The sequence below is a fragment of the Vanessa cardui genome, chromosome 2 (genome assembly GCF_905220365.1).
Source record: "Vanessa cardui chromosome 2, ilVanCard2.1, whole genome shotgun sequence".
Classification (NCBI taxonomy): Eukaryota; Metazoa; Arthropoda; class Insecta; order Lepidoptera; family Nymphalidae; genus Vanessa; species Vanessa cardui.
Genome location: NC_061124.1, coordinates 4,992,980 through 5,018,016, shown reverse-complemented (window position 1 = coordinate 5,018,016; position 25,037 = coordinate 4,992,980). Strand labels below are relative to the sequence as shown.

The 25,037-nt window shown below is 31.4% G+C and overlaps 1 protein-coding gene across 1 annotated transcript; it reads left to right on the top strand.

Annotated features, from left to right (window-relative positions):
- Window positions 1–23: 23 nt before the first annotated feature.
- On the top strand, window positions 24–24,832 carry LOC124541186 (2-oxoglutarate-Fe(II) type oxidoreductase ppzD-like). Its single transcript, XM_047119053.1, has 7 exons — window positions 24–787; window positions 19,280–19,395; window positions 19,793–19,927; window positions 20,410–20,563; window positions 21,174–21,391; window positions 21,986–22,099; window positions 23,197–24,832. Exons 1-7 carry the CDS (start codon window positions 718–720, stop codon window positions 23,422–23,424), a joined length of 1,035 nt encoding a protein of 344 aa, XP_046975009.1. The 5' UTR covers window positions 24–717; the 3' UTR covers window positions 23,425–24,832.
- The last annotated feature ends 205 nt before the right edge of the window (window positions 24,833–25,037 follow it).

The following is a 25,037-nucleotide window of genomic DNA, read 5'->3' as shown; positions in this document are numbered from 1 at the left end:
AGTGAGCGGCGAGCGGGCGGCGGCGAGCGGCCGCGTGAGTCAGTCGGTTAGAGCCCGAGGCCCGCGCTGCGCCCTCCGCGTCAGTCAGTCTCAGTCCGATCGCCGAGTAGTTCGCGCAGTTACCGTGTCCCACGCTTTCTCTACTGTACAGTGTGTTCAAGGCAGAGCTGTTTCGACACGCCATTCGGTTACGAAAGTCTGCGCGATGATATACAAGTGAGAGCTCACATCGGACGCCAGGGTAACGCTCATCGCGCACGGTGAGCCAGTTTATTAGATCAAAGACATTCGAAACTCGCCACCGGGGACGGGGGGCGCGCGACGCCGTCGGGTCGCACACGCGGGAGCAACGATTCCTACGCATACTTACTGTGAGAGAGTCACGGAAACCAATTTTTAATGTGTCAAGTCAGTTTAGCTTATTGCTGCTACGTCAGATCGCAGAACGCTTCGAGCAGGAACTACAAGGTTATGCAAATGAGTTCTGAACGCTTCTATACCAGGGGTAATCAAAAGACCATTCACAACTTTAATAAGCTTTAACGTTCGGTCCTATTCTGTGTACTGAGTGCTTATCTGTATCGTAAACCTATCCTTCATTATCGGTCGGTGTCACGATCGCTAATTGCTAATTACTTACCTGGAGTCGAGTGATAAGGCGCGAGATCGGTGGACGAGTGTACGACGAACGCAGATCGGCACCAGCGGGCGACGACGATGGCGGCCGTTCAAGAGGAGACTTTGCTATCGCGCTGCGAAATACCTATCATCGACCTGGCGCATATTGGTAAGACCTGAACCTTTAGAATATTTCCCCTCTTCAAGTACAACATGTAACTCATGCTCATTTACCGAGATTGTATTTGATATTTCTAGACTCCTACTCTATATTATACCCACACAAACTTGGAGATGAATTATTATTATACTTGAGATGGCTCAAGTAAGAATACACTCTTGTCTTCCTTTAGGTTAATAATTCTTTCCATTCACAAAGGACTGGAAAGTTTACCTGCGTGTATCCCCCAATTATTATTAAAGGCATTCGAGCTTAATATCGACAGCTGCATCGGCTGTAACAGGCCATTAAATCTTGAAACATTATCTTCAAATGCATCCAGTTCAATCGCCAACGAGTTCAAAGCCCTCACGGAACATTCTTTTCAGTTACTTCTTTTTATACTTAAAATGCACATTAACATTTAATCGCACCCATTCAATATCAATAAAAGAGAGTTTCGTATTATTTAAATCGTTGCAGAGTACGAGTTTGCAACGGGTTTAAAATAAATAATTATGACTAAGAAGTCGTTTAGTGTTAAAGGCCTCGTAAGTCGTATCTAAACATAAACCGTTAGTAAGTCCCAATGAGTCAAAATCAACAGATCAAATTGATGTTATTCAGGGAAGTAGAGCAAACCTCATGTTTGGTACGGTTTAAAAAATATTTATAAAAATTGGAAACAATAGTTTGCTATCTAAACAAACTCGTTGTTATGAAATAAATATTACACGATTATTACTTATGCCACAAATAAAATTGATTCTACATTGAAAAGAATAGAAAGCATAATAAAAATTACGTAATTACAAATAATATGTAATATCATTAATTCATGAAAAGATCGCAACTCATCGCATTGGAATTTCGCTGAGCAGATACGTTGTATAATTGTACTATTATTGTAGTTTGTTGCGGCCTTAATAAATAAGGCATGTTAAAAGTATTTTTTAATTAACACATTTTAAGTGTTCGTTGAAAAGAGAAACCTATTACTTAATGCACTGGAGTAAAGATAAATTTTGCCATATACAACATCACGGACTGGCACGATCAATCATTTTGACATATCGATAAAATATTTGCATCGAAGCACGAAATCGGCGTTCACTTAACAATATTTTTTTAAACAAAGATATATTTCAAAGATCCTAATAACAACATTTACAAATTAGTCGACCCATACATAGTTTGTCACTGTCGGATTACACATTTAAGTGATTAAGTGAGAATAAGATAAAGTATGGATTACTGTCACTGTTTAATCCCTATTTATAAAGGGTCTGTGGTTTAAACATACTCGATTATTGTAATGAAACGTATAAAAACAAAGCATATTGTAAATAACTATACTAATACCTGAATCGGAAACGAAGATAATTCAAAGGCGGCAGACAGAAAAAAAAGTTAAGTAGAGAGGGCAACGGCCGGTCGGGCTTTTGTAGCCCCCAGTTCTTCACACGCAATACATAGCACCGCCATCTGTCAGTTGCTATTCCCTGTTACCGCGTTATATTCTTTGAAAGACATATTACAATGACATGACACATTATGTGGCTACAAAATATTTCAATTCAGCTAAAACTGGTAAAAGTATTGAAACAGTTCATTTGGTAAATGGATGATACTGATTTGATGGTGTGTACAGAACACAGGTTTTGATAGGAATTATTGTCCAAGATAAAGTTATTTTTCATTGAATGATGACATCTCACAATCTATTATCTGTATTATCATATAAAGATATCACATATTCTCTGAAGTTGATATATTTTTGTGTCCCATTGTCTGATTGATTGATCTGTTTAAAGATTTGATATTTTAATACGTATTTGAGCCTTTATAACAACGTTCACAATACTAGCCATACTATTTTATAAAACGATTCATATTTATATCGTTTTTTATTCGTAACACGTAGAAATAATGTGATGTGCCAAACGTTTTAAGACCTTTATTTATAATGAACTTTTTCATCATATAAAATCGTATGATGTAACAAATTGGAGGGATTTATTCTCTGCTTTATAGAACATTTATATAAAACATTGTTTTTTGAAATGTATATAATTAGATACATTAATTTATTTCTCTAGTCAAGTTTAATTATATGTTTTATATTTCAAAAAGGTTGTAATACCACTTAATAAGTCTCAAGAAGCACGTCCAGTTTAAGTCTTGCTCATGTAATGAATTAGCAAATAAAATCACATAACATTTAGAAATATCAAGTTTTTTTTACTTTTTTTCAAGTTTATTCCTAACGACTCTTCGCCTTGTGTAACGTTTAGCTTACGTCAATTAGTCTAAATTGCAAGCCTTGGCAGAATTCGCGTAACATACTATAAAAAATGTTTAACGAGTTGTTTAATGTTGACTCTTAACGTTTAGCGTGAAATCATCACAACTTATTTTCGAAATGACAAAGTATGTTGGTAAAATCAATACAGAATTGAAAGTTTTTTAAACACTTTTACTAAAACAAATGCGAAAGTATTTTCTTGATTTGTACATACGTAATCAACAAATAACGTGTTTTTTTTTGCATCGATTCGAGTGACACAGGGATATAGAGTTATTTCGCAAACCAAACAAATGCCGTAGTTTAAAATAGAATTTAAATATACATAGCAAAAACAAAATTTATACATTTGCTAAATTTACAGATTACAGAAATGTTATATAATTATTTCCTTTGTTTTTGTTAATCAATTATTGAATTATATTGTGCATTATTTTTACAAACAACACTAATCCGTATAATTATAAACTATATCGATATATGTTATTCTTATCGTTTGTTATAAATCTTGTTATCATTATTAATTCAAACGTATTTGATATCTTTACATCAATTAGAGCTTACAAATACTAGCTATACATAAAATGTTCCAAGAATCCGCGGCTTAGTCAAATATATAGTTTCAAGTGTCGATATTAATTTAGTATGATAATGACGTTGTTCTGCTTCGATCCTCACTCCTTAGGCTATTACCATACCCGTTTATAAACAGATATGATAATAGCGATAACGGTTAATTAGTAAAAGCTTTAACTGCAATTCAAGAGAAACGGGAATATTGCTTATGCTTTGAACAGTATTGTTATTAAAAAAAACCGAATCAAAATATTATGTTTGAGTATTTTTTTAAATAAACTAGTTTCCCTTCGATCTCGTGAAGGATATATTTTTATTACAAAGTAGTTTAAAGATGTGACCTAAAAATCCATACAAGAAGTTGTATTTTAGTGTATGTTGTATTAAGAAATAAATTACAATAATAACCACACGAAAAAATGTGATGCTGTAATACTGATTGCGTGTGGCCAATAGTATAAGTCAGTGTTGAGAATATGTAACTGAAAATATGATAGTTCGTTAAAATGAACCCTTGTGTCTCTTTGGTTTGCCATTTGCCGTTTACCAAGAATGTTATCACCTCTAGCAACCCTGTTTGACAACTGTTGCAATAACACGTTTTTTTTTTTTTAATCAACAGTTGCGGTCCCTTTAAATCTCATTTTCATATACATCCTTATCTTTCCAAGACACCTTGATAATTTTTCGACTTAAAGTTGCTTCACAATTGGCCACCAAAACAAGAATGACCCACGTTAATACATACTAATATTTTTAAACTTAAGATGTGGTTTGTATGTGCAATCGACATAAAAATACGAGGATAACTTGTTCCTCTATTGAATATGCAACCTTTAACATTTGTGTTTTGTTCGACGTTTAGTGAATTTTTGAAGGTTACTAATTTTGTACGAGCACGATAAGATATAGAGGTAGTCAAACTCGTATTGCTAAATCGCGCTATCGAAATATTATAAGGTCAAACTTCCACTTGATAATACAGTGTTACGTCATACTGCTTTTGTTATCTTCTATTTACAATAAATTTCAGTGTTGCCATTATTTTAATTGAAGTATTTAGTAAAAAATAATAAAATTAAATCAATCAAATAATTATGATATTACTTTAACCATTAATCTTTACAAGTATTTCAATTCAGCTATAAAATCACGTACCCCACTTACGCGTCGTAAATATTTACGTTGAGCGTGAAAAGTGTTTAATGTTTATACTTCGTTGGACTTTTATTAGGATTAGTTTGTAGTACGTAGCTTGGCTATATATGTACGGGTTATAAAATTGATTAGTAACAACGCTAAGAGTATGATTTAGAAAATGTCAAATATTTATTTAGGAGATCGCGCATGTCTCGTCTTCGCCGCAGTTTGGTGTTAATTGGGCGGTCACAGACTCCTCGCGGCGACTGACCCACATTCAGCTTCATTCATGTTATACTTGACATATTTACAATTGATAATGAAACAGTTTTTACATTTTATTATAATAATAATTATCATCATTCAATCAATTGTTACCTTGTATATTTGAAAGGTAGTTAAGTTATTTTTTTTTAATTAATTATTTATAAGCCTCGCTGGTCTGATGGCTAATAAAGAATTTGAGGTCCTGAGTTCAAACTCCGGTTAGACAGTACAGACAGACAGTTAGCTTTACTATCAAGGAGTATTCAGTAACCCGAGGTTAGGGAACTGGTAGTTATTATTCTCTTGCCTTTGACACCGCATAAACCTGTTGTTCCTGGGGCTGATATCTGCGGTCTTGTCGGATTTGCTGTCCATCTTATTTTTAGAGTGAATGAATGGTGAATGCATCTGTGTCTGTGCACACTCTCGAGCTCTATAATGTTTCCTGTGTAGTTGGGGCCTGCGTGATCGTCGATAAAGAAGGATACCATTAACATCATAAATTATTACTAGTGACTATTTATTTACGTATTGTATATGCGTAAGCACAATTTTTTATTGAACAAAGTTAACTGTAATAGATTCCTATTGTTTTAAATTCATTCATATCGAGGTTAAGACGAATGATGTGTGTTGTTAAACCTATAAAAATACAACAATGTCTTAACGATATAATAATAAATATAATTTAAGAAGTTAATAATGGAAGAGCACACAGGTTCGTTGTGGCACAGGCTTTTGCTTATCACAAGAACCAGGGAACTCATTTTAATCTGTAAATTATTTGTTATGAATAAAGCATATTATTATTATTATATTATATATAAATATGAATATACTATTTCTTTAACTATACAAATGTATTTCAGTGATGATATAAAAAAGTGGGACCTTTAAAAATCTTACTATAGAATATATTCAAGTAACGGTATAGTGACAAGTCAAACTTCAAGTGTTGGAATTACCGACAACAGAACACTTTCACTAAAAGCAAGGGGCGAAGTCCACTGGTATCATACAAAAGGTAAAGCTATCTACTGCAAAAATGATATTATCAGAGTAACGTTATATACACAAACATAATATAATAATAACCTATAAAAATCCCACTGTTGAATGGTAATCTATTATCAGTTTTAAAGGAGCTTCATCTTTAGGAGAATGTTTGTAACCACGAGGCTTCAATGCGTGATAGAATATACATACATAAATGTTTCATCCGACACACCAAGAGTTGCAAACAAAAAGGACATGTTTATTCATGCTACATCAAAAAAGTAAAGCAAAAGAAGCAATACAACATTATTTCTTGTAAGGAATTAAACTATAAAACAACAATGGTTGTTTAAAACCTACAAGTACCAAGAAGTAATTAGACATCGTTTTCGTTTTATGTATATTGTTGTGCTAATCATAATATTAACGATTGCTATCAATTGTATTTTAATTTTATCCCTATGAAACCTAATGACTTTTCAACCTGTTTAAAATACAGAACTCAACACTTAACATTTACTATCATTATCTCTTAAGTTTCTTTTTTCTTTCATAAATTAGATAGAATGAGGTATTAATGTCAGCGTTCTATAATCAATTAGAATCTATTTTGGAAGTCCTTTGTTTTGAGGCTTGGGTAAAGTGCGGCTATGAATCATCGGTTCCTTTGTCTGAGTAGCTGTATTTATTTGTTAACGTAGTTATTACGTATGTTATTAACATAGTAAACTTGTCTGTCTGACAATACAATATTTAGTGAAAACATTTTCTAGTGACAATGTTTTAAACGTTTTACGCTCTAGATCCTAAGTACAATATGATATCTCTGGTGCGTGAAATAGTTGCCTTGTGTTATACTCTTGCAAGATATCAAACAAAACGAACACTACAAGGATTAGTCTTACGATTAGTCAATTATTGCTAGTGCAAATTCGTGTAATGTACATCAGTCACTAGACGAATAAGCCGTGACCAGACATAACAGTAAATAAACGGGACGTCATGTTTAAAAACGGTAACATGTGCCGCTGCTTCCGCGAAATGTACTCGTTTAATCATTTTTATCTTTTGGCAGTCGGTGATTTACAAACTCGGTTAGTGGGTCATCAGTTTTGGTTCAAGCTTCATAGGAGAAACTGTACTGAGATCACGAATTAGCATCTCGACTCGGTTGCATCGGCGGTCTTTTCCAACTTGTCCAACCCTGTGTACCTTAGCGTAATGTTATATATTATTTAATCACACTCAATTTAATTATGGACTAAAACGAATAAATCTTATAAAGCAAAAAGATTTTTTCAAATCGAATTTTAGTTTCCTTTATTTCGCTGGAAAAACACGTTACTCGTTCCCCTCATGGGAAGAGAAGGGGTTATGTCGGACACGTTGGTACCGACAGGGCAACTTGTGCACCGAAATAATCCCAATAAAAAACTCTCCATCGCTTCGCGCAGACGAGGTCTTATTTCAATATTTCACATGATACCGTGATGAACTTTTAGATCCTAAAATAAAAGCGATATAAAATAGGATTAGAGAAAATCCTTAGTAAAAGTATTAAGTACATACAATACATGGCACTTGTTTCATAAAACAGAAGTGACCATCTACCATAATTATTATTCCAGTTTATCGAATTCACTGGATCCTTGAATTTCTATATAAAAAAAGTAAAGAAACAGCCTGTAAAATTCCCACAGCTGGGTTAAGGCCTCCTCTTCCATTAAGGAGAGGGTTTGGAACATCCACCACGCTGTTCCAATGCAGGTTGGCAGAATGCAAATGTGGCAGAATTTCGATGAAATTAGATACATGCAGGTTTCCTCACGATGTTTTCCTTCACCGTCGAGCACCAGATGAATTATAAACACAAATTAAGTACATTTATATAGGGGTGCTTGCCTGGGTTTGAATCCGAAAGCATCGGTTAAGATGCACGCGTTCTAAACACATCTCAGCTCTATATAAAAGAACATTAAAATTTTAATCTTCATTCTGTTACTCTCGTAGTCCCATGAGACCGCAATCTGACCTTTGAGTAACCATGCTTTTCATCTAACACTGACACTCCAACCTCCTATTAAGAAAATGTGGCATAGAAAATAGAAATACACAAAATATAAATATAGTATTAGATAGATATCCTGACAAAAAACCACGAAACATTTACTTGTTATCTATAATTCTTTAAAATAAATTATCATATAATCAATATACACATACATTTGTAGGTATCAATGTTTATTTCAATGTTTTGAAAGGAAAGGAAATACCCAGATATTGAAATAATGATAATTGTATCTAAAGTCGATATAGTTTTACGTCATCACTGACGATAAAAAATACTCCCACCTCAAATCAAGGAAATCAAAAGAAGGTGTGTTTATATAATTACTTTATTTAATTTGCTGAGAAAAATATGTTTTTGTACGAGATTTCAAAGTAAACTTTTGAAGATAAATGTTTTCTTTCCGTTTTATTTACTATAATATATGATTGAACATTTTTTATTAAAGTTTCCAATTTATTATACCACGAACACACCGCTGAATTAAAAAAAAATATATATATTTTAAAGATGTCGGGTGTTATCGTCATTCAGTTCGTTTACTTAGCTTGGCGCTGTCAATATCATTATTATAATAAAAGCCTTTTATATTCTTGTTTCAATATTGAAATAGTTCCAATTTGCGCAAACCTTGTTTGTCGAGTTACAATCATAAATACAACACATGGTATGCCATTGTCCTCAAAGCCGTAACACGCTGTTGACGGGTGATTTATATCGTATTTTCATCATAATGCCTGTTTACACCAAATTTGTTACGATATTACATGCGCAAGTACGTCATAAATGAAACAATATACTGTTTAAAATTCACAATCCTTTTATTCAGTGCATCCGATGACTCGTTTCATTGATTCGACATAGATTGCACCCGTGCAATGTTCAATGTATCGGCCAAATATGATTTATTATCAATTAATTGCACACAACGTACAGTATTCATGATAGACTCTTGACTTGTTTTAGATGTTAACCGTAATAATGAGAATCGATTTATTGGACAAGATCTGCATTAACTGTTCGATGCATATAAGGAATATAAAACTAGAATTTCTTGTTTATATAAAAGTAGATTTCTATAATACGAAAGGAAAAGTAATAGAAAATTCATTTTTACATTTTAAAAATTCATTTACAAATTATACAAAAAAAGTGTTCTCAAATTTGTACCTACTATTAATTCCAACATTTTACGCATTATTTATGTTAGTCAATAAGTATTCAAGTTATTGCTTATTGACTTTCGATACTCTACTACCAGTTGCCCAAAATTAAACCAATATTAATAAGGGCTTAACTAATTAAGAGTTGGTCTTTTAATTCCCCATAAAACATTATATAAAAAATATACCAAATACATAAATTTTATACTTATGGTATACAATTATATTATCGTACAGTTATACGTAGAGTCAAAGTTTTTATGATGGTCGTCAAATTGGAAGGTTTTTTCCGGGAAATGAACATAAATAATGTATCTCTCATTACCAACTTCATCGTTCGTGGATGCAGCAGTTCATTATAATGTTTAATTTCTGGGTAAAATGCAATCACGATATTAGTCATCGAAACAACAATATTTTCACATGTTTAAATATATGGATATTTCCGACTTTATTGCGTTGCGTGCTAATGGTATAATAAAGCCTATTTTCCACACGATAACTTGTGCCAGACTGATATCTCGTTCAGATTTCCCCTCGTGTTAATAAACTGGAACATAAATAACATTGAAGCCGCTGAAGTGATGCAATCTTTTGAAGACCGACCTATTTGGCTAATGTTAGGTAATATTTTTTTTGTCTGGCAAGTTTACAAATCAATTATATCTCTATTTATTTTAGGCGTGATATGTATTCTAGGTGTAGGTATCTCGTTATTTAAATATTGATTGTTATTTATTTTAGCAGTAGATATCTACTTTTAATATATTTTTTTAAGTAAGTAAGTATTGTATTGTTATGTTGGTACCCTTTGTTCTGACAATTTCTTTCAAGTGCACTGACGGCTTATTTTCTTATGGCATTGAGCAACGAGACAGACCTTGTGAAATGTATATTCATGTCAAACATTACCATTTTAACATAAGAAATATACACGTTTCACAGTACGTACTTAATTTCAGAAAAACATCTTCCAAATATTTAATTTCCTGGTTCACTAGTATGTCATAAAAATAAATTCAGAATTATTTTTTTTAAAGCCGTCTGGCGGTATTAGCACCGTGCATACGATTATCAGATCAGAATAACTGAATATTTTAAAAGAAAATCTGCACCAGAAATTATTTAGATTACCAGACTGCGTGTTAAGAGACCACGAAAGCTGTATTCGATCATAAATTTAACACTTTTTTATATTTCTTGCGTAGTTGTATAGAATTCGTTGAAAATTACCACACAATTCGAAATCGGTCTGGGAGACATAATTATCATAAGAGTTCAATCTGACTAAAACTTAAACGGTATATTTATATTATTTTAATTCAGGCCTATAAGATCGACCGCATAAACAGCATGTACTACATATATGTTTATATTATGATGTCAGACACAAAACACTTGAACGCAATTAGGCAATTATGATTAAACTCGCCTGATATCATTTTTACGATGGAAGGCCTTGCCACAACTTGGTCACATTTTAAATACCATTACTTTGAAAGTGTTAGATACATTTAATTCGTCACAAGCGATTATAATTACACATACGTAAATATATTAACATATTATATTAATTATAGTGTTTTGTATCATAGGTATTTAAACGAAGATTTCTAGTATTTTATCGTAATATATACGTAGTGGCAATTTCCATTAAACTCTTAAGTCACGCTACCTTTACTCATACCTCTTATACATTTGAGTCATTTATTGTCTACCTTCTATTTACGTTATTACAGAAATAAAAATAAACAACGAGATTTCTATAATTGAACTGTTTACAGTGGATACAAAAACCTTTTTCTTATTTTACATTTTTTATCTGTGGATAATGAACATTCGACAAAAAGTTATTGTTGTACAAATTTAGACTTCATGCAGTATCAATGCAATATGAAAGAGACTGGCAGTTCTAAACTTGATTTCACTTTTCATCCTTGTCAAATACTTTGTGGGGTTTTTACTTTTAGATTTTAAATTGTACAATGCCTTCCTTTTTTACACACGATTTAATTTTATGATAAAATTCTAAAAGTAAGATTTTTATTTGCCTTTTTTACCCGTTTTTATAACAAACATGGGCAAAATAAAATAAGATTGTCATATGCTTAAAAGCCATATTGTAAAAATAATTTTAATGGACGGTCTCGAATATACAATACCTTTAAAAATCGTTACAATGGATGTAAAACCATATATTATCTTTTATTTACATTTACTTAATAAGTATTCGAAGCAACGAAATGATAAAGTATAAAATATGAATAATTTTTACAATTAGAATATAATGACGCATTATAGTCAATTCTGATTTCATTACTTTATCGCAAATTCGTTGTACGATAAAAGTATCCATTAATCAGATAATGCAAATGTTTTGCACGAAAATTGATAAAATTGTAACAAATTATTCCACTTCTACAAATTATTTATTTTTGTTTAACTATAGAAAACAATAGCCTTTTATTTTTGATAAGCTAGTATATATCTGGCTATATTATATTATCAATTCACAAAATAAGTATAAAACAATAGATTCAGTACCTATAAAGACCTTCAGTAACGCGAGTAGGCTATGGACTATGATGCTTATTCTTAACAAAATCAATCAGAGCTAATTTTATGGTATAGAATAGATTTTTAATTAATTAAGATTTCCGTGTATAATTTGCTCAACATGTAGTTATTATTATTATAGGTAGTTTCCAAGATTTTTTGTGACTTAAACTGAACAATGCAAGTTTATCGACTCTTTAAATTCTGATTAAGAATTGCTCAATGCTTCGGCGGGCACGTTTAACGACCTTACAATTATCCTTTATCCATTTTCCTTAATACATGTTTTATATTTTAGTTCGTTGTGACTTAAATCCGTTTGTTTAATTAAAATTTAATAGGAATAATATGTAATTACATGGTAAATATTAACTAAATTTAAAGTTAGTGAAATAAATCAACCAAATTACGCGGAATTGCATTTTCGTTGAACTCAACTAACGTCTGTTTAAGCCATATAGACGTTTGCAAAACATCAAATAAATAAACAACATCAAAGTGTTCTTTGAATTATTGCCTGCATCAGAGAATGATACACCGGACCTTGAGAGTTGGCAGTGTATTTCACCATTACCAAAACAATTAAAAAGACGCTACAAGGCATGTCTATCGTTTTGTTTTAATATAACGAAACACATTTAAAACCTGTGTTGTGCTATTTATAATAGTATTATGCCAAACAATTGAATCGAAAAACCCTTAAATAAACATCAAACTTTCAAACACAAAACAAAAAGCGATATATCATTTTATATTCTCTACGTTGCAATACTCTTTCATTCTTGGATATTGTAATTGTATGAAATAGTTATATCGTATTTACTACCTTTAAAACACCGCAAAATATTAACAGCAACTTTACCAAAACGACAAATCAAAGGTATGATAAGAATTAATGTTGATGCACGTGTTCAACGCCATAAAACGGATGATTGTAAATATTATTTCTTCGACAAGAATGCATCAATGCATGCAGACTTTTTATTTTAGAGATAATTTTTTTTATAGTAGCTTCCTCCAATCGAAAAAGTTTAAAGAACAACAAAAGATTCTCGTATTCCAGTGACATCGCATCAATTCGATATCAAATGTAGTATATTTTGTCTAACGAAGGCGCCCCTCGATATACCTACCATAATTTTTGAAGTCCAACAGTATGAGTTTAATAGGTTGTAATGAATCACAGTCATGTTTCCAGAATGTCGTGGTGTGAGTGGAAGAAAAGACAAAAAAAACAGCTTAGAATATATTTGTAAATTTTATTTTAGTAAAACACCGATAATTTAAAGTTAGGGGAACGCGCGCCTCCGCGAGTGAAAAGAACTATACAGCTCTACGACATAATATAATAAAATACCTCTTAACTTAAAATATAAACTCGTTGGTTTCATCGGAATTGTAAATTATTATTAAATACTATTTAAAACGACATTTACATTAAGGAAAAATATAAATAAATATCAGTTTTACAAATAAATGAAGTATTTATTACTCGAACGTAAAACAATAAAGATATCTATATTTTATTCAGCCGTTTTTTTTATCTGGCTGTGGTTATCAAAATTGGTTTTATGTTTGTTTTTGTACATTAGAATTACCTCATCGTATCAGTATTGTGCAAAATTTAGCTCTAAATCCAATTACTCATTTAATATTATCGAAATATATCCTACTTATCATAGTTATATATGAAGGAATCTTTATTAAATTGACAACTTATGCACACTAAAATTTATGGAAATACCACACAAATTTCCTGCGGTTAGTCATATTGAAACAAACTAATAAAAAAGTAAATTTATGACATGACATAGCATATTTATGATTTGGGTTCTACCAACACCAGCTAACGTCATACTAATGTATTATTGTCTATAGACTGACTATAGATTAATAATAACAAAAATTACATAACTATTACGAGCTAAAGTAGTTCATACATGACATCTTAACTGCCAGTGGAATCTCATTTGCCACTTGTGTTTATATTTCGTCTCGTGCTTGCAATAAAACAACGTGTGGATGTCTGTATGTGTCAAATAAACTTCTATCACAGAGTATCCGAAATTTCCCGAAAAGAGTCCCGTCAGGAGGCCTATATCCGAAAACACGGACTTATACCAAATTGATTTTAGATACTTATTTAAAAATATTTCTTATTCTTCACGATATTTCTTGAATGCTACGCTTGTGCTAGTTACTAGAGTTAGTGCAACGTTATGAATAAAATTTAAATGCACCGCTATGACGATTATTTCTACATATTACGAACAACCTTCGGGTACACATTATATCACCCAATGACCCACTTACATAGCAACAGCATGCGTGTCACCTCGTATTCAGATATAAATATATTTGAATTTTCAAAGCGCATCACATTACATAAACAATTAAAACGTTTCTGAAAAATATACACTTTATGTACGTAAACTCTTGTAAGTATATTTAATCATCATTTTACAATATTCAATTTAAAGTTTCTTGGTTCGCATTGTGTATATAGTAAACTAGTAAACAATTATTATTATCCTACATGAAAAATCAAAGAACGCTACCACTGTTTTCTTAAATAAAATACAATCCTTTGTCTATAGTAAAAAGCATTTAAATAAGTTTCGTAGTCAGACTGTAGTTAAAGTAATATTTTTTTAAACTTGCGTAAACAATTTATTACTTATTTATTTTCTTTGACATGTTATTATCTCGATCGCGTTTATTATAATTAAAGCAGTAAGATTGAATTTAATTTCAATCAATCAGGGGAAAAATATTATTGCAAAAGTAAATAGAATAGATTGACATAAAGATTTATTATATATAGCTTCGTCACGATACATAAAACCCATGATCTAAGCTCCCGTTTTCCTCTTTCCTTATAGCTTGTGAGTTTATAAGGTGGATCGTTGAAACGCAATCATTAAAATTTACTTTTTCCTTATAGTGTATGTTCGTGATTTCTTCAAACATTGTAAGCGAATGTAGGTAGACAGACATCTTAACCGCGATTGGTACTTTCAATCAGTTTTATTTTTTTATTCATAAGCGTCACGTTGTAAAATAAAACATAGTTCAGATGTGAATCATGTTTAATCTATGGAAATAGCTGTTCATATACCAAGGTTTTCTTTGGATTTTTCCAATAATTGTTGTTGCATAAATACAATAAATGACATAACAGCCTTGCATGCGATTAGTGCACTACAACTATTGATTACGCAATAAATATATTCATTAATAAAATTACCCTTTAATGAAAGCTAATAAGACAAACCATTATCCATGGATATATTTATACATAAAAAAATATATTTATATACACTAAAAATAACTAGTCGTAAATTTCAGGAAATTATTGGCTTGTTTCGATTTTTTTATGATATAAGCACACGGGTAAATGGGCCAGCTGGCCATCTTGATCTTCCCTTATATCTCTAATGCACCAATCTCGAGAACTAAGCTATATGTCTCTTACTAACTCACTCACCGTTACATCGAATCACAGCAATACTAAATACTTCTGTTTGGTGGTACAATACTTGATGAGTAGGCCCAGAAGCTAAGCCCACCACTAAGTTAATTATTATTTCTTCTAAACATACAAAATTCTAATTAAAAAACGAAAAAAGACAAAACCGGCTGAACTATCTTTGCTTAATTATACCTATATAGATTAAATACGTATAATTAGGCAAAGATAGAATGGTATTTTGAGTAGGTAAAGGATGAATTACAATGCATATTTGAAGATTAATCCGAGAGCGTTAACCAAAAAAATTTGAAGAGCTGGCAACAATATAAAAACATTGAAAAAAAAAGCATCTGGCCTTCGTTTCGTCACAGAGACCTTTGTTATAAGACTCTAACGTACGGATAAGGTTAACGTAAGCACTTCCGCGTACGAATACATACGTCTTACATGCTCTACACTTGTATATTACACTTGTACCTAACATTTTTTTATATTGTATGAAGCAATCTTAGGCACTTTAAATGTCTATTAGACTCTTTATATAACTAACAAAATGTGTGAATAAATCAAGGACGTCAAGTGTAATCTATTTCTAATCGTCTAAGAAATCTACTATACTATACTAATCTACTAATATATGAAATCTACCAGAATATTTCATTCGGAATACCCAGAGCATGGTTCAATGTATTTATTCTGTCGATATTAAAGTCATTTGATCTGGCGAGTCCTTGTAAGCAACTCCTCTTGGAGATAATAAATAAAGTGTCATTATAATATTATAAAAGTGTTCTCTATTCGTATTTGATTTAATTTACTCAACCATTCGATACAAAATACGGATTACTATGTCATTGTGCTTAATCTATTTTATTTATACAAAAATTAATTGTAAACTTTTTGTCTGCTTGTAACACAAATCGATAACCAGCGAATTGAAGAGTTTATATAAAGAACCAAATATAATTTCATTTTGTAATACCACAATACAACGCACTCAAGACGTAGTCCAATTTCAATTCTTATGTAACAAATTGCATAATTTAATTTCCTGTCAATCATTGTATAGCATACATAAAAGATTTTGTTGATATCGTAATAATAACACAGCTATTGCAATAAGAGCATATTATTTAATTATTGTTTGTATGTCTGTACAATTGTTGAACTTAACGATTTATCAATAAATAATATTATAAATACTTTTAATAGTAATTTAAAAGTAAGCATTCTCTGCATTTGTGATCAAATCTAAACCTTTTTATTCACGGTTAAAATGTACACACCCTACCTAAAAGAGTAATTTTAATGACGTAAATAGGAAGTCAATACAAAATACAAATAAACTTTTAAAAAAATTCATCAAATTATTTTTACTTTTTGAAATAAAAAAAAACTTAAATGTTATCATGACGACATGTACTTATATTCGAATATTATTTATTTTTAACCAAAAATCATTTACGAGAGCATTACATTAAAATTATTTTAGCACGACAACACAATTTTATTTTTATTGTAAATAAATAAATGATTTATTAATCTTGTGAGTTGTCGATTCAAACGTTTTGATAATAAAACGGTTTGCGTTCGCTATACAATTTGACATGGATAAATGATTGATTACCATCATCAATTTTATACAGTCCTACAAAAGCATTTTTTATACTTTTCCATTCCGTGAGTGTTTAGTAAAACAACAGTAACTACAATCTACATAAATGTGCATAAAGTATCATCATTAAGTATTAAAAATCTCATTGTGAGTGAATCACACATGTGTATGTGAGATGCACGTGTGTGGTCGTTATAAGACGAGCGTTATTATCAAACATTAAACTTTATTTATTGTAACACAAGTACATATAAATACTAGGAAACTAGCTTTACTCGCTTTACAGGGAAGTTGTAATCCAAGTCAAAACCAGCGTAGCGCCTAGAAACTTGATAGTCTTGAAAAACTTGGAAATAGTTAAAAGAATCTGGTTGTGTTACATTAATGCTTTTAAGTGTAAGAAAGAAAAGACTCTCTGAGCGTGAACGGAATATACTATGTATTTTATTACGCGAATTAAATGATTATATTTCTATTGTTGAAGGTTTTATTTTATCTCGAATAAGGTGAGCTGTAATAATTTGACACGTGATACAAGCAGTGCCGCAATGTGATGACAAATCATGATTATTTTGCAAACAATAAAACTTGATCTATTAACTGTTATTATCTATTTATTTTTTAATTGGATATGTCAGGAAAATTACATAATGTGTTCTATAATTATGCAGCGATTATTGAATATAGGAACATGTTTGTTGGTTTCATCCGCAAAGTAGTAAATACAAAAGTTTATTGTGCAGCTGCAATTATATGTGTTTAAGCAAAATATTGTACATATATGTAACTTTAAAACTTAAAGACAAATTGCAATGATATACTTTATTTATTAATTTAGTTGATCGAATGTACACTAATCTCAAAGATTAACCTTCTAGAGATATCAAAAATCACAAGTGTGCGTATAAACGCAGGCGTTCTCCCTACTGTTTGATGCGCTGAATCTGGCACGACAGATGTAAACTTATTTGACAGAAAACTTAGTCACTTATCCCGAACCATGTCTTAAACCTTAAAATTTGCAGCCGTATAGGTTAAACTTTAGACCAAGGAGTACTAATATATACAGATATCAATTATGATGTATATTGAGATAAATTAAACATCTTCAATAAAATAGGTCAAACAGTTGCTCTATATCCCAATATAGGAATAAGCTCAGTGCAGATGCGAACCACTTGTGGATCCACAGGAAACCGGCTTGTGAATATGATATACATTAACATTTATAAAGAAAGTAGGTTATATTTGTTTTAAAACGCTAATAGGAATTTAGCATGATCTAAAAGTCGGTTTTCATGTTAACGGACAATAATGGAGTCATGTTTATGTTTCGCATTTTGTTTATTAGGATTTGTTAACACACGTTCAAATTTAATAGGCTAGTAGTATGCACCATAAAATGACGTCACTGTGAATATGACTAGCGTTTAATTATTGCAATGAAATTTAAAAGCTGTACAGATTTTACATATCACATAAAATTTTGTTTATAAAAAATAATTAAAATTAAGAAACAATATTTTTAGATCTTTGTTTATTCATTTGTGAAAATGCTTTTAAAAGTAGTGTAACAATAAAGTATTTACTTTAGATTCAAATACTTAAATATAGAGTCCACAAAAGCCTTAAAACAGTCTTAACTTGAACTAATAAATAATATTTCATTTTGTTTAGAAATATTCTGACAAAACTTAACTGTCATAATCTCTCTATATAAATAGAAATTAATTTAAACACTTAATGCTTTACTTTTATCTCTGTAACTTGTTCCCTAGTATTACTTGGGCAGTACATAACGTATTTGTATTGTAACGGACTTACCGTTACATTACAAATTAGGTTATTCTATAAATACACCAAACGAAGGTGTTTTGTGTTTGAAATAGGAATGGGACAAGATAACAAAATAAAAGTATGAATAACGTTCTGAAAAGAGTACGCACGTAATTGTTAACAGTTATTTTATTTACGCTCGCTGTCTGTTCCGTCATAATGTTTATTTATGTAACTAACGAATTTATGTAAGATAACGATCAGATGCTTGAAAAATAAATGAATATGTAATAAGTGGTAAATTTATTACATCAGCTTTTAACTCAAGTAGACTCTCGTGAATATTTATCAATGCACATAAATTAACAAATATTTTAATGATTAAATACTTGTGACGTTTATATCCGAAACGAAGGGAAATATCGCCATTTTAAAATCATATACATCGGAGTCATATCTATGCGGTCAATATTTGTCTCTAGGCCCTATTTTGCATATAAGCCACCACATAAGTAAAATTAGTTTAAGTGCTATGATAAATTCTATGAAATGATTTTTTATTTCTAGGTACGGATGTTTGTCCCATGAAGTCAGTTGTGAGGCGTATTGGTCAGCAGTTATTTGCGGCTTTGAATAACAAGGGGCTTGCCATGCTTGTTAATCATGGGATCGCTGATGAGAAGGTAAATATTTCATACAAACTCGTTCTGTTAATGAGAAATTGATAATGGTATAATTTAAACTTATTTTAAAATGAAAATGAAGATTTATATTTCATTCCCTTATATTTCAATAGAAAATAAAAAATATATGCGCATTGACACATTTATTATTATATTATAGAATGATATTAAACTTGAATATTTTATATGTTATTATTGTAAACACAAAAGAAATGTAGGAATGGTATGGACATGTTTGCATGCTTGATTTGGAATGACAAAACGTGTCAATTTAAAAAAAAAATAGAACTATTTTTTATTTGTGACAACGTAGATATTATTATATACAACATAAAATTAGACAATTAAGGGTTTTGTTTGGGCTTGCTTTAATGTAATTTTTTTTTTATTTACTCAGTTGAAAGCCGTTTACGCTGATTTGGATAACTTTTGCGCTCTACCCGAGGGTTGTCAAGCGCAATACCTTCGCAATCCAGCCAGCAATCACGGTTACGTAAAACCCGGAATGGAACAATTTGATACGACTAAAAAGGTAATTACGAAAATAGAACAGTATGTAAATGATCTTATCGACAAAAGTGAGTCCAAGTGGCAAAAGTAAAATCAATATGTTCATTTTTGTAATGGTTGAAACAAAGGAGAACTACTCATTTTGTAAACAAAAAATATATAGTATCTAATCTTATTTAATTTATAAAAATATACCATAAAAATAAATGTATTTTAATCGTATACAATATACATACATTATTGAACATTAACAATATTTGGATATAATTATTAAATCATTTTGTATAGTTTGTACGTTTTAAGCTAAGGTACAAAATATGGATTCTATTTACTAGAAATTTATCAATAAGTACCAAACGAAGGCACAGGCTAATTGTTTAAGAAATATGGATAATTGTAAATGAACACGAAAAGAAAGCGAAAAAGAGGGCCACACCTTCATAATATTTCCCTGAGTGTATGAATACAATAACATTTTTCATTGTTCTTTTTTCATTTTCTTAGGAACTGCGTCACTCGTTCAACATCACGACATTATCGGCGTCGGCGATGCCGGCTCAGGAGGAGGTACCGGAGTTCCTTAAGCACACGATCCCGCTCGCGCAAGACCTCACCAACCTTTCACGTGTACTTTTACAAGCTTTGGCTTATGCTTTTGGTAAATACACAATTATAATGTATATATTAATTTTAAAAACCATCAAAATCATAAACAATAAGTTATTAGAACTTATTGAATAACAGTTTGTTACGGATGTTTCGTTCAAAATCGATTTCAGTGTAACGATCGATCATAATATATAACCAAGTTATAATTTATATATCGAATTAATCTATTTTAAATGATTTAAAGTAAAATAACAGTCTGTTAATGATGATGATAAATGAGAAGGTTTAGAGAAAAACCACTAAGGCAATCCTGTGCATGTTGCTGGCTACACAGACACAGGATTAAAATAAGACACACGCAATTTCCTCGCGATGTTCCTTCACTGCTGAGCACGAAGAACCAATAATCACAAATTAAGAACATCGATATTTGAGTTCAACTCGCAGTCATCGGTTAAGGGTACATGCGTAGTACGCGTCGTGTACCAACCATTGTGCCATCTTGGCTCGCAAAAAAACTATTTGGATATCTATAATATGATAATATTAAAACGAATTTGAGAGTATACCCAGAGATTGTGACTTCCATGTTGTGTAAGATTGATTTGACTTAATATACTAAGAAAAAAAGTGTTCAATCCTATTTTTACCTTTTTCAGGTCTTCCCCCAGCTACTCTTCTCGCGTGTCACTCAGGGATGCTGAAGAGCGACGGTTGCAATCCGTCCACGATGCGGCTGCTGTACTACCCTCCCGTGCCCCCCGAGGACGAGGGGCCCTGTTGCCATGGTGATGGCATAGCGTACACTCGCTGTGGAGCACATTCCGACAGGTGTACCTTCACTTTGGTTGCACAGGACTCGGAAGGCGGACTCGAGGTAATTTACTTTTAGGCTCTATTTTGTTTACAATTCGTCAAAATTTACATTTCTTCTACTTAGTGCAGTATTAAAACACAAAATCATCCAAGAATATACATAACTCTACCACTTGACATTGTGTAAAGATATACATGTTTTTTAACTTATGTCTAAACGTCTACGTGTTTTAAATATTTTAATATGTAAGATATGGATGTATTTAAAAATACAAATGTAGACTTCATTTCTAGATATAGTCATACATATATTTGTAGAGATCTTTTTAAAGCCCGTTCTAGCTTATTGGCCAAGCATCCCGAGCTTGAATAAAGGTTGGGAAAATAAATGTATTTGGGCATTTTCTCTCAAAAGATTCTCGAGGGCAACCCAGATTTAGTAGTTTTTCTGTGTTACACTCAATAGCCTCGGAAGCATGAAAGTAGTTGGCCCGTGCCTAATGTCTCTCCTGTAGCGTCAGATTTACATTCCTTCAAGCAACAAGGATGATTGGCCTTGAGTGAGAATACTGTACCTAACTACCGCCAGAAGGATATTTTAAGCAGTGTATTACTTTAAATGATTATCTCAAAAAGTTTATCTTGAATACTTCAGGTCAAACTCAACGGAAGCGAGAAGTGGCAGGCCGTAGGACATCTGCAAGGGGCAATACTCGTCCAGACCGGAGAACTTTTAGCTTCCTGGACAACTAACTTGCTACCAGCTCTTGTAAGTCATTAAAAAACACACATACTTTCTTTCAAATATATGATCTTAAATTATTATCTAAATAAAGAGAGCGCTGTATGTAGAAATTAGTCCTTGAATGTCCCTATCTCTGGTGAAGTGGATGTGTACTGAAGATATGATACCAGATGTAATCACTTATTATCAAAATTTATTATTCACTGCAAATTGAATTGCGCGAAACAAAATTAAACATCAATAATCATAAACAAACAAACGAGCCTCACAGAAGTGCATACGATAATATCTGACATCTCACGTCGGTATAAACATATACCTTATATTTAAACAAGAGTAACATTATATCCGGAAAAGGGGTTGTACCTTCTGATGGCTTACTCTAGAACTGCGCGCTCATTGGTCATTTTAAATGGCGAGCACTCTCCCCGTATCCTGTTACAACTTCCCAATGTCGAATTAATTCCTCTAGATAGCAGCAAAGCTTGAGATGCACTACACATCAAAAATACTAACTGACATTCATAAGTAAATTTCAGTCTGATTCTATATATGAAAAACTTATGTGATAAATAATAATTGCTTTGATATAAAAGTAATTGTTTTAATTCAATAAAAAGTGTAGAGTCTACTTCAATTAAATCAAATGTATCGCACATATTTTTAATACATTTAAAATGATAAGATAAAAGACTACATTTACCTTTATAATATGTAACAAGGTCAAATACTTTAGTTTCCGCGTTCTAATTTTAAACTTATACAAAAACAATTTAAAAAATAAGTTGCAATACATATTTCGAAAAAAGTAAACATTCATATAAAGATAAATGAATAATGCATTTGTAATTCATGTTCGTACATATATAAATGACGTCACATCTTGTAACACGTGACTAATCACTAATTAGAATTTCAGACGCGAGTAATTTCATGCGAAACATACTCGAATACTGTTTTGTAATGTTAACCGAACGGTTATTACTTATTTTTATATTCAATAAAACAAGATTTCAACAAAAATAATAATAGATATATTAAATGCAATTTTAAAATTATAAAAAAGATTTAAAATTGATGAATGCACAGCCATTTTTCTAACATAACATACGTGGACGCAGATGCACCGCGTGGTCGTCCCGTCGGGCACGTACGCGCGCGCGCGCGGCCGCCATTGCGTCGCGTTCTTCTGCCATCCCGACAACGACGCCGTGATCCCGGCGCTGTCCCGCGTGGCGCCCGCCCCCGCGCCGCCCGTCTTCACCCCGCACACGCACCTCACGCTGCACCACCGCCTTCTCAACGCGGCGCATCACCTCCAGAAACGCTTTAGGGAAACGTACGCGTGACTAGTACGGGACAGTGGGAAGGACGCATCGTACAAAACGCTAGCCCGCCGTCACGCTTCTCCTTAATGATTCAACGAAATAATCGGCTAGCCGAATGTACAAGTCGAGGGTCACCTGTCAATCGGCCAACGTTGACGCTCTCACTCAGCTGTCGAGTATCAAAGAACAGAATAACAAAAATAAAACTATTCAGAGAAGCACAAATTCATAAAAAAAACGGCACATGATCGACGTTGGAGTAATTGACTCTAAAAATGATATTAAAATATGCAATAGTATTAAGAATATAACGGCATTGTTGCTCAAACCCTTTTCAAAGATTTTTATATCATTCCAGATTTGACATTTATTTTATATGTGGCCGAGATGTGAATTCGCTTTTTGAGCTTATTTTGAAAATGTATTCTTTTGACTTTCTTTAATTTTTAGTACTTAGCAATTAGCGATGTGTGATCGCAATTTTCTGCTTATTCGTTTAATTAAATATATATGTTTAGTCTTGTGTTCTTGCTTCTGCATTTTATATTATTAAGATTTATTTAAACTGTTTTTTTTTATTTATTATTGTGATTATTCTTCACGTCTACTTATTATTCTTACTAAGTAAATCGTGAGATATGTTTGATAGCTCAATTTGTTATCTGTACTTAAATGGGAATATATAATTATTCCCTTGTTTCTATTCTAGCTTAATATTATTATTCAGAGCTTTTACCATTACGTATTGGACAAAACTTAAAAAAAAACTGTATTAAATGAAACGGTACTTAATTATCGCCTTCGATTCTTATGAAACAGTATCAAACATTTTCTATACTTTTTATTGTACTTAAAAAATATAGTAATTATTATTAAATTAAAATGGTGATATATGTTGAAAAAAAAATTGCAACCATTTTTAGTATCCATCCATAGTAGCAAGATACTTAATTACTACGTATGACAAGATACTTAATTTTATTCAAAATTTAATTTATACCTATGTTGTAAAATGTGTTCAAAAATAATTTAGTGAAATAACTATAAAAGGAATTAAAGTATTTAAACAATAAAAGGAAATGACAAAACCCACTATTAATAACTAGATTTTTAAGTAGTAAAAATAATTTGTAAAACAATTACTGTGAATTTATGTTTTAGTTAAACTTCCTATCAAAATAAAAATACTGTATTACTAAAATTAGGGTTGCCATATATTAAATAATTTTCTTTTTTAATTTGCACGTATTTGCAGGTCAAGATATTATTACTAATTATAAATTAATATTTGTTTAGTTTTTCAGTGAATAATAACATATTTTTGGTGACCCTATATAAAAACGAATTTACGAAGTTTATAACTGTTTAAAACGCCTTTAATCTGATCTGTTAAAATTTTATACCTGAAATTAAATATCTGATTACAGAACAATGTTTTTTTTTTACCAAGCCAAGTCACGTGATGAATAGAAACATATTTAAAACTACGTTGTTGTTACCATGTTACAACCAAATAATGGTGCAATACTTTTTATTATTATCAGAATTATAGATTATTGCAGATGAATATAATAATATCATCTCATGTTTTCATTTATTTTTTAGTAATTTCGAAAATTTAACAAACACAAAAA

Bases quoted from the DNA above. Each gene is read 5' to 3' on its own strand.
- LOC124541186 (XM_047119053.1), top strand. From the start codon at position 718: ATGGCGGCCGTTCAAGAGGAGACTTTGCTATCGCGCTGCGAAATACCT. The intron at 19,396-19,792 runs GTAAATATTTCA...TTATTTACTCAG, and splicing joins ATGGGATCGCTGATGAGAAG to TTGAAAGCCGTTTACGCTGA. The intron at 21,392-21,985 runs GTAATTTACTTT...TGAATACTTCAG, and splicing joins ACTCGGAAGGCGGACTCGAG to GTCAAACTCAACGGAAGCGA.